At 40.5% G+C, this 12,029-nt stretch overlaps 1 protein-coding gene across 2 annotated transcripts in view; it reads left to right on the top strand.

Moving 5' to 3' along the window:
• LOC122794633 (RAP1 GTPase activating protein) overlaps positions 1–12,029 on the top strand; it is a 1,835,311-nt gene that overhangs the window by 1,428,173 nt on the left and 395,109 nt on the right. For both annotated transcript variants that reach the window (XM_044063215.1, XM_044063214.1), the window contains exon 12: positions 5,580–5,735. In XM_044063215.1, the coding sequence (XP_043919150.1) occupies positions 5,580–5,735 (156 nt within the window). The remainder of the gene's footprint in view (positions 1–5,579; positions 5,736–12,029) is intronic.

Here is a 12,029-nt window from a genome sequence, read left to right as displayed (position 1 = left end):
GTTGAATCCCATGGATAAGTTAAGAAAAAGGATGATACTAGATTGCCTGCATTTTTGTTTATGTTAATGGCATATTGGTTAAGTTAAGCAGGGCTGCTGTTGTGGTGTGATACAGGTGGACACCATATTGAGTTTGGAGAGGAGGTTATTTTCAGTGAGATGTTTGTGGAGAGAGATAATGACTACACTTTTCTAAGGACTTTTGATAGTGGGGATAATATAGTTATAGTTCTGTAGCTGGAGAAAATTATAAAGTTTTCTTCTTTATGTAGGAATATGATGAGATTTCTTTTAGAGAATGGTGATGTGGATTTCTGTGATGGGGAAGTTAATCGTGTTTCCTACTGAGGTCCAGGTTATTTTGTACTTTTTATATGTCTGTGCTGAAGGTCAGTGAAGTAAAGCTCTTTTATCAGCTCTGTTTTGATACTTGGTCACGTTACTGAGGTATCCACAAGTTCTGGAGGGTAATTTGAGTTTGGTATTAGTCTACACTTCCCAGGTTTTGTCTCACTGTAGCATACGTTTCTTGGCTTCCTTTGTCAGACATGGTGCTGGATTTGCTTTGTTATTTTAGTTCTTAGAGGAGCTGGCTTATTTAGTATGTTGAAAGATATATATTATTAACCCCAGAAATAACATCATCTGGAGACATGGTTTTAACCTATTTCAGTTACATGTTGAAAGGTTAATTATAAAGGTTTCATTGTAGGGTACATACCTGGGTTTATACCACTTTTTTATACCATATTGTGTGAATGTAACAACTGGACAGTGATTACTGATTGTGGTAGGTATGCATTCAGAGGTGCTTACTTTGTCTGAAGTGAGTAGCCAGTCTAATGCAGATTGCCTATCAGTACTTTTGTTGAGTCTTGGAGTGGAAGTGATTAGCTGAGTAACTCTACCGAGGTTTGTAAAGTTCATCAGGATAATAGAGAATGTATTACTTGTCCATCAGTGTTGAAGTCTTCCAGTGTAAGAGTTGCCTGGGGAATGTTTTCAGTTATTCAGTAAATGGTGTCCTTAGCTTTAATAATGTTGCTGTCTGGTGGTATGCTTATGGCTGTAAAACAGATGGTTGTGTGTGGTGATTTTTGAGAATTGAAATGTGAAATGTGAATTTCAACATTTTTAAATTTGTGCAGGGTGTGTGAGAAGATGGTCAGTTTCAGAGTAAATTTTGTAGAAGAATGCTAGTCCACCATTTTGTTTTTTTGGTCTGTGGATGTTGTATCATAAGGGTGATTTATTCATTTATGTCTAATATTAGCCAAATCTCTTGAGACCAGTATGTCTGGAGAGCATGCCTCTCAACTGTCCAGATTTTTGTCTCATATTTTTGGTCTGTTCCAGATAAAGTGTGTGGTTTTCTGGATTTTTGTGGCAAATCAGTGAGAACTGAATTCACTAAATAATGACAGGCATTTGAGTTTCAGACTTCATATCTTCAGAAAATGCACGATAACAGAAGGACTTTCATTCTACCATCTTCCCAAGTTTATAAGATCAATATTTAAAAATTGTCCCTATTTTGGGGGATTTTTTTGGCTTTGCCCAGATTTTTTTTGTACTAAGAAGTTGAGAGTTGTGCTGGGGAGTGTAAAGTTAGGCTTGCATGAATGTTATGTATTTATTACAAATGGTTCTGAGACTCTCATACTGAGTAACAGCTGGCTACTTTGCCTTTTGTAGAATAGGGTGTATAGGAAGCATGTTAATAGCTGTATAGAGGCAACTGTACTGACCAGGAAGAAGTACAGAAATAACTGAAAATCAAGCCATCCTGATGGAATCACAACATCAAAAGGCTTTATAACAGGAGGAAGAAAATCATGGCAAAAATGTGAGGTGCAGCACCCAGCAGGATAAAAGCCCTCTCATCAAACTAAACAAACAACTCAGAGGGCAAATAAAGTCTACCAAAGCCAAATTTGAGGTAAGCTTGGCCTCCCAAGCCAAGAACCACCACAAAGCATTCTGTAGCTATGTCCGCAACCCCAAAGGTAATGCACAATTGTGTGCATTGTTCATTGTAAATGGAGCCACCTATACTGAGTCAGAAGATATAGCAAGCCTCCTGGCTGACAAATTCATCTCCAACTTTACCCGTCTATCCCCCACAAACTTTCCGCAGGAAATACCATCAAATGTAACTCCCCCTACTGTCAGTAGGGAACAGGTCCTTAATGCTCTCTCTAAGACCAAGAACACTGCATCAATAGGCCCAGACAGTATCCCAGCATGCCTTCTAAATGGGAAATATGACCTATCAGAGTCACTGGAATTACTATTAATTTAGGTGTAGCTTCCAAACAGGCTTAATGCCTTATGAATGGAGAACAGCAACTGTCATCCCTCTGCACAAAGGTGGGCCATCTATAGACACGGGAAACTTAAGACCTATCAGTCTCACTAGTGTTATATGTAAAGCCAAGGAAAGAATTGTCATGGAAATGATCAATAAAGATATACTAAACCTGCAGACACTGGACCCAACACAGTTTGGTTTCGTCAAGGGCAGATGATGCCTTCTCAACTTGGTGGACTTCTTTGAGAAGGTAGCCAAAGCAATGGATGAGGGAAAATGGTTCACACTGCCTACTTTGACCTGGCCAAGGCATTTGACACAGTAACCCATTCAGGCATTGTTAACAAACGCAAGAGGTTCGATACAAACTTGTATGTCACCCAGTAGATAGCCAACTGGCTTACAGACAGGACCCAGGAAGTTAAAACTGGGGAGTCCACCTCTACAAAGAGGTCCTGGTTTGGGATGGATATCCCACAATAGTTAAGCACAGATAAAAATTATGTTTGTAGGAGGATAAACCTTTAATACTTATAGTTGTAGTTTAAACTGGTTTGCTGTAATGTGGTGTTGTGAGATTGGTATCTACAGTTAAAGATGTTGCTGTAGATAGATGTCGATCAGGAGAAAAGCTAAAAGGGAGAGATGAAATGGTGTATTTGACATCACTGAGGTTGGTAGGTGCTGCATATCTGGCTTACAGAGAAGTTTAGTAGGATGTTGTGAGCCAAAGAAAGGTTAATATTTGGAGTGTACCAGTATGTGGTAAGGAAGCATTGTGCTGGTTGAGAGATCTTGTGTAAGGAGAAAAACTGTCATTTGATTCAGTTGGATTAGACTGTAGGTAGGTGTTGTGGCAGATATATGATTGTTTATGTGTCTGTGCAAGTGACCTTTGCCTTATTTGAGAGTTCTGAATGGGTGGAAGAGTTAGAGCAAAGCAAAGTCACAGTATTAGGTGGTGTAAGAAATATGTTTTTTGATTTTTTTTTTATCTACACTAAGTAAAATTAGTGTTGGTACAGCTGAATGAGTGAACTATAATGTTGGTTCTGTTTGAGGAGTGAATTTTGCAGAGAGGAAGTCTGTGTTAAGACAGGGAAATATGTGATGTAAAGTGACAGAGTTTGATTGCATGAGGGTAGTCATTTGAAGGGGGTTCTGTTGAGTGCATGCTGTGTATGTGGAGCTTGGAAAGTTTTAATATAGAGTAGTTGGGCTGGGTGGGAACTGGGGGTAAGATAGGGGAGTCAAGATAAGCTACACAAAGCAAGGGTAAATAGGGCAGGGTCCACCTGCCCAAAGTGTTGTCTTTCGTTTCAGAGACAATCACTGCTTATTTCTTCAAACTGTTAGAAGAGGAGAGATATGAGATGATAGGAACGTGAGTAATATATATATAAGGAAATATTTATATAAGAAAATATGTGCATTAATGAAAAGGAGATGAGAAATGCTGTCAGACAGCAACTGCTGGGATTAAGAAGTGGAATGGGGAGATATGCAATGGTGCTATCTTTGTCCCGTATGACAGGATATGTTAGGGGTGAATCAAATGATTTGTTAGAGTACATTGCTTGCTTGTCTTTGCTGTGTAACATGCCGCTAACATTTTGCAACATTATCTACCTGCACATACTCCCTTATAACTGCTGCTTTTAAAGTTTTATAATGTATCACGTATGCGGCAGCTAAACTTGGAGCTGGCTGTTCCTGCCCTGCCACTTCCTTCTACTTAATGGGGAGCTGGTGTAGAGAAATTCATCTCGCACTTCTTTTACATCAGTAGGCTGTGTGCAGGAGATGTCACTGTAAGTGGTGTAACAGGTAGCACACTCACCATTGGTGCAGAAGGCTGTGGGATCTATTCCCACACTAGATAGATTGATTACTGACACTGCTGTGCAGCATAACGGGGTGTGTGTGGCACTCCTGAGTGTGTTGTCCTTTGAATGAGATGTTAAACACACATCACTTCTGCTTGAGTTGGTGATAGCTTAGGTGGAAGAAAAAGATTTCACAGCACCTATCAAAAAGAGTAGGGGAAGTTCCTCAGTGCCATGCACTGATTTCCCATAGCAGTAAAATGCCACCTTAGATCTCCCCTAAAGAAGGCTATTAGCCCTACAGAGCTTACACATTCAAGAAAGAATAAATAAAAATAAATATCTAACAGAAGACTTTGAGTAAAGGAATTATTAACTTGAAGATAAAAGGTAAAAGAAACTTCACACCAGAAGAAATATGGAGCAAACAGTGTACAGAAAAGGGCAGCCATGGTGTCTGCAATGTTTCCACATGACCCTTGCAACTCCACAGAGATGTATGTCTTAGGTGTTTGGAAAGAAAGACATTGCTAAGGTAACCTTTACTGGTAGTGGGAAGGTTCAGTATGTTTGTTACCAAAATTTCTTATACAGGTGAAATATTCTTCACTATGCAACCAAAATATTTGTTATTATTTCCCAGGGGACTCTTGAGTAAGTGATAACACATTATAAGGAGGGGTCATATGGGGAAGTATGGAAAATGTTGGGGAGTGATTACTGAAAGTGGTAAGAATTCAAAGAGGTACATTTGGTGACCACATCGATATGCAATTCTATAAATCTTCTGTTTAGAGGAGAACAGAAGAAGCTGCCAGTTAAATACCCGAGTGTTTAATTTCACTGGCATGGAGGAGGGCGTACCCTGAGATAAGAAAGAGCTACATTTGGAAGGAAACTGTCAAAGTACATTTGCGGAGAAGAAAACCTGGAAGTTGGAATCACTTTTACAAAGTAAATGTTAAACAACATTGGATGAAGACATATAATATGAGTTTCACATGGGGAAAACAAAATAAATGCATTTTAATGGTATGCAGAACTAGGTTTACTGAAACTCTGGTCAAAATTATTTCCTGGCAGGCCTGTCTGTAAGTTATCTGTAAGTTAATGGATGCATGTATATTACTCAGCAGGATTTAGTGTCTGCTTTCAGAACTTGGCCATTGCAAAAATATACATGTATATCACCCATCATGTGTTACTATCTGCATTCAAAGCGTAAACATTAAAGGATGAGTGTTTTTTTCCAGTAGGGATTTTTTGTTTATAAAACTATAGTCTGAGTTCAGAACTCTTAATTGTAATTTCGAATGAATATCATTAGTAGAATTCTATAACAGTACTATATTCAGTAAGTGGCCCTAGTGTGTTTTAATAATAACTTAATTATACAGTAAAATGCAAACATTAACTAGTTAATTTTGTGTGTTTTTCATTAGCTTCAAAGGAAACGACACATAGGAAATGATATAGTAGCTATAGTCTTCCAAGATGACAACACACCCTTCGTTCCAGACATGATTGCATCAAACTTTCTGCATGCGTACATCGTGGTTCAAGTGGAAAATCCTTGTTCTGAAAACACCCTTTACAAGGTATGTATGACAATGAAAATTATATGGTTCTGCACTGCCAAAACCATAAAACCAACTTATACAGCACAGAAAGAGAAAAGTCAAGCCCAACGTCAGAGTGCAAATGAGTCAGCCTGCTTTGGCAAAAGAGAGTGCTTGTCTTCTTTTTTGTCTTTTATTTTTTCAAAGTGATTTTTTTTGTTCTGAGCAAATGGCAACTTAGTACTGTCTTCATATGCATTTATTGCAACTCACAACAATGAAACAGTTGAACACCTTCCACAGCTGTTACCTCTCAACGGTCCAGACAAAATTTCGCAGAATGTCTAGATTTTTTTGCCTTGTATTTTTGGTCTGTTCCTCATACAATGTGTGATTTTCTGGCAAATCTTTGAAGACTGAAATCAGTAAGTAATGGCAGACATCGGAGTCAGACTTCCTAGCCTTCAGAAAATGCATGTTGATGCAAAATCTGTCAGTGTGTCAACTTTCTAAGTTTATAAGAGCAATATTTAAACCCTGACCCTGATATTGGGGCTTCAGCTCACCATTATTTTTAAGTTGCCTAGATTTATAGATTCATAGATTAGTACTAAGCTAACTGCCCTTGCAAGCCTAGCCAATTATCCCTTGTGAGACTCAAACCCTGCACCTTGTGTTTGTAAGGCAAACACCTTACCCATTAGGCCACCCTCCCGCCTAGCCAGTTATCCCTTGTGAGACTCAAACCCTGCACCTTGTGTTTGTAAGGCAAACACCTTACCCATTAGGCCACCCTCCCACCTAGCCAATTATCCCTTGTGAGACTCAAACCCTGCACCTTGTGTTTGTAAGGCAAACACCTTACCCATTAGACCACCCTCCCAACCCTTCTTGCATTGTTACATTGATATGTAGATCAAGGAGGAAAAGCCTATTTCCTCTTAGGAGTCTGTAAATAGATTGGGTAAAAGCTGATGCAAGATGTAAAAAAACCATAAAACTGATTGCAGGAGGTTTGATATTTATATCTTACTTAGTACTTGGGCAACATTTGGTATTTGACTGCTTTACTGACATCTGCTGACACCAGATCCTGCCTGACTGAACTTATTTCACATACCTATTTAAAAGCATGCACATTTCACATACCCATTTTAAACCGTACACATAAATACCTTACTAAAGGATACATGGCCTAGACATGTTATACATGGACTGACTCAAAGCCCTGTCACTATACTTGGTGTCATACACACTGCTAAGAGGTGACTTGTGTCAGGCATACAAGGCATTCTCTTGTCTAGAGATCTAACCCTCTTCTTCAACATCAACAGAAAGGTTTGGAGAGACAGGTTTAACTTGCAGATATCGCTGATATGGAAGAAACTCCCTCTCCACATAAAACAAAGTTCATCCCTGTCCATATTCAAGTGCAACTTAGATCTACATATGGGAAGCAAAACGTTTATCTCAGGAGTCAGGAATGTGCACTGTACTGCTGATGGACAGTGGCAGCTCCTAAATGCTTTATTCCATGCAGCGATTCCCTCAAATCATATATGGTATGATTCCATTTATTCAAATTAGGAGTAGAGTGCTGCGCCCCTGACATCTCAGATGCTCAGGTAAGAGCTGCCCTCTCCAAAGCAAAAAACACAGCATCAATGGGACCAGACGTTGTCCCGGGCTGCGTCCTACATGAACTCCAAGAAGAACTAAACCCAAACATAAAACTACTGTTCAGTCTCAGCCTTACTACAGGATATGTACCCAAAGAGTGGCGTACAGCAACAGTGGTCCCTCTCCACAAAGGTGGTGCCTCAATGGATCCTGGAAACTATTGCCCCATAAGCTTGACTAGCTTGGTCTGCAAAGCTATGGAAAGGATCATCATAGACCTCATAAATAAAGATATTGGGGACGTACAGACACTGGATCCTAACCAGTTCGGCTTTGTTAAGGGCAGATCCTGCCTGTTAAACCTGGTCGATTTCTTTGAAACAGTCACAAAGGCCATTGACGAGGGGAAGGTGGTCCACACAGCCTACCTGGACCTTGCAAAAGCCTTCGATACAATACCCCACTCGAGCATTATAGATAAGCTCACCAGCTTAAATATAAACCCCTATGTCACTAGATGGGTTGCAAACTGGCTCAAGGACAGAACCCACATGGTTAGAATTGCTGGAGCCATGTCAGACTCCAAACCAGTTACAAGTGGCATCCCACAAGGCTCAGTCCTGGGACCTCTCTTGTTCAGTATATATTTCTCGGAGGTACAGGCTAACATGGAAGGACTGTGGCTGACCAAGTTCACAGATGACTGCAAACTGGGCACCATAATCGACTCTCCAGCCGACACAAGCATCCTACAAAAGAGCCTTATAGAAACAGACAACTGGTTACAGAGCCATGGCCTCAAGCTAAACACCAAAAAGTGTATAGTCATCCCCTTTGGCAAAAACAAAGTGCCCACAAATTACCACATAGGTGGTAATCCATTAAGTATGGAAGAAGTAATTTGGGACCTGGGGACCCAAGTTGATAGCAATCTCTCATTTGACAACCACGTGGCCAAAGTGGTTAGAAAAACATTTTATATATCCCACCTAATCATGAAGGGATTCACATCTAGATCAGGGGTGGTCATCATGCCTCTTTACTCATCCCTCATCAGGCCCATAATTGAGTACAATGCCCCTTTTGGGATGTACCTTACCAGACACCTGCAGCAACTTGAAAAACCCCAAAAGTGCCTCACCAAGAGGATCAAAGGGCTCAAACAGATGCCATATGCTGCCCAGATAAAGAAACTCCAGCTCTACTCAGTAGCATACCGCCTGCTCAGAGGCGATCTGTGCCTGACATATAAAGCCATGTCCAACCCGGAATTAATGGACATGCTGCACCTCAGCTACGCGCTCAAGAGACTTGAACCTCAGCACTGAAATAAATAGGACATGCTGGAGGGACAGATTCATAACCCAGAGGCTCCCTTCACTCTGGAATAAAATCCCAGTCCAGGTTAGGCAGAGTCCCTCATTGACTCTCTTCAAGAGGAATCTTGATGAGTGTATGGGAGATAGTAGGTTTACCCCGGGTATCACTTCTGTGTCACTGTTAGACAGAGGCACAGTATACTAACCTCGAAAAAGGGCATAGCAAAATTCATTTAAAATGGGTGGCGAAAGCCAAACACACTCTGGCTAGGCTTATAAATGCCCTAGGGCAGATAGCCTAGTATGAACCTATGAACCTATGAGCATATAACTGTCAACCGCAAGATGTGTAAGGCCAGTTTGTACCCAAATGGGGTCGGTTATTGTGAGCACATAAAAAGAAACTAGCTAGGCCTAAAATGTCTGATGAGGGCAGCTAGCCTAGTACTTCATAAATCTATAAAGCAATTTTAAATACAGTTTTTAACAAATGATTTTGAGACAGTCCTATGGAAAGATATATAAAACAAATAAGGATGTTTATAAAAGAACATATTTGAACTTCTGAGTGTGTCGCTGTCTTAAACTAGGCTCTTAATCAGCAGACTCTCTCTAGCCTTTTTTCCATGTGATGCAGGTTTCCTTAATGAATGCCAGTAACCTATATGACATATGTATGTTATTTAAGGAGCTGATGCCATTTCATATCTCCCCATTTTCTAAGCTAATAATTATAGTTTAGAATGTCTGAACAGAGCTGCTCCACTATAGTACTCATTCAAGACTGGGTGCTGAGTTTAAATTTGTTTTAACTGCACAAATCTTGTTGTTGATGCTTTCCAGCAAAAGGTTTAAATGCAGTGAAATGGAAGCATCCACAATGGGTTATGGCATCCCATCTGATAGAGTTTTCTGAGGTGTGAAGGTGGGTTCAGTGCTGTTCACAGGTGTAATGTCTGGGAGGTCTTTAGAGTTTGATATGATTGCATTTAAAAGTATCAGCATAAATAGATCTATATAGTATGCACCCCACACATCAACCCACTTATGCTGAGGCACTTACATGCAATCTTCTCAAACCCAAAGACTGCAGAGACATTCTATCATCAAAAAAACTCAGCAAGTCCAAAGGTACTCTACAAAAACAACACCTAGCACTGTACATGCACACTGTGGAGACTGAACTGCTAAGCCCATAAAGCAAGTCAATACATTACCCAGGACTCTTGTAATAGGAGACTGCATTGTACAACATACTGATGCCCCCTCGCCGGGCTGGACAAGGAGAACAAAAAAGTCATTTGCATATCAGGGGCCAGGAACCACCAAGTTGCACATGCACTCAAGTCATTGCACCACAAGTACCAGTATGATTCGGTTAGAGTCCATATAGGTGTAAGTGACCTGAGATGTTCCTCCTTAGGCTATGTGAAAAGAGACGATATGGAGTTCTCAGACTATGTGTCACCCATTGGTATGTGCCCAGCATTGAACAGCTTTCTACCCTCACCAAGGAAGATGGCACAGTATGAACACAAAGTGACGGACTTCAATAACTGGTTTAGTTTTAGGTGTCGTTCTAGAGAGATTAAGTAATGGTCAGAGTGGGAAACCATGATTAACAAACTGCATTGTTTAACAAGGATGCTCTGCACCTCTCCCCGCTAGGCGTTTGGATATTGGTTGACCTATTGTCCTCCCCTACAGAGACTTTTTTAGGCAATGCCAAATTAACAGACCATCCACCATAACAAAATTTACCCAAGGAAATCTAAAGGTGTTACTGCTCAATCCCAGCAGTCTAAGCAAGAAGCTTCACTCCCTCCAAGCTCTCCCCCCTTGGAGAACACAGACATCTGTATAGTTATAGACACATGGATTAAAGCTGCAGACAGAGACTAAAGGTGGACATGTCTTGATGTACATCAGTAACAAGCAACCCTCTAGGCTGGTTAAAGAAGAGGACACACTGGAGGTCCTCAATGCCCAGGTTACGTAGACAAAGTCCCAGACCATAGTGTATCCTAGCAAGCTACAGATCACACTCTATATCCAATGAAGCCCATAACTCATCCCAGGTTACCATAGACAAAGTGCCATACCATAGTAGGTTCTAGCAAGCTATAGCTCACCCTCTATGTCCAATGAAGTCCATAACTCATACTTAGACCTATTGGAGACACTCAACATTCAACCAAATAGCCCCACTCATGGGGGGCTTTAATTATCCTTCTGTAAACTGGGAATCCTACATGACCCTGATTTGCTGATGCAGAGAGTCCCAGACTTTTTAAACAAACACCCTGGAGCAATTAATGCATACACTGACTAGAGGTACAAACATATTGGATCTGGTGCTTACAATTATGGGAGAATGCTGCCCATCAGCTAAGGTCAAACCACAAAGCAGTCTCCTTCAAAATAAGACTCAGTTCTGTAACTTCAGCAAACCCTCTAACAGTTAGAAAGTACTCCAAGTGAAACTATACAATAGCCTATGCATAATTATTCACATTTTCAATGCTTGCATAGGGGCTACTGCACCTACCAGGATAAGCCCAAAGCTAACTTAAAAATCATATTGCCCTGGTAGAATCCAAAATTACACAGGTTGTACAACAAAAGAAAAATGTCATAGCTAAAATTAGGAAGTGTAATACACAAAAAAAAAAACCTCTTCAACAAACTAAATAGACAAGTAAGAGGATCAATTAAGTACAATTAAGCAAATTATGAGAGAAAGATAATATCCTTGGCCAAGGACAACAATAAGGCCTTCTTTATCTGTGTCTAAAATATCAAAGGCAGCTCACAACAATGTGCGGAACTGTTGATAAGTGGAGAAACGTTCATGGAACCAGGAGACATAACAAGTCTTCTAGCTGACAAATTCAGCTCCAGCTTTAACACCCCCCCATCTTACCACTAGTCACCTCCAGGAAATACAATGGAACATATATCCTCCAAATATCAGTTGGAAGCAGATCTTAGATGCACTCTATAAGGTAAAGAATACAGCTTCACTGGGCCCTGATAATGTCCTAATATCTCAGGATAGCCTGAAAGGGAGTCGCTATTCCATCACACCCTCTGCTCAGGCTTTGTACCACTCACATGTGGGACTCCATCAGTGATACCTCTGCACAGTGTTGGACCATGAATGGATTCTGGGAACTACAGACCCATTAGTTTCTCTAGTCTCATATGCAAACCCATAGAATCAATTATCACGGAAGTGATTAAAAATGACATAGGAGACCTTCAGACTCTGGACTCAACCCAGTTTGGTTTCATCAAAGGAAGATCTTGCCTACTGCACATGGTAGACTTCTTTGAGAGGATCACCAAGACAATTGATGAAGGAAGGATGGTACTTACTCACCATCTTGACCTA

This window comes from Protopterus annectens, chromosome 2.part1 (genome assembly GCF_019279795.1).
Source record: "Protopterus annectens isolate FY-2018-M chromosome 2.part1, PAN1.0, whole genome shotgun sequence".
NCBI classification, from domain to species: domain Eukaryota; kingdom Metazoa; phylum Chordata; order Ceratodontiformes; family Protopteridae; genus Protopterus; species Protopterus annectens.
Note: the sequence above shows the minus strand (reverse complement) of the source record. Positions and strands in the feature narration are given on the sequence as shown.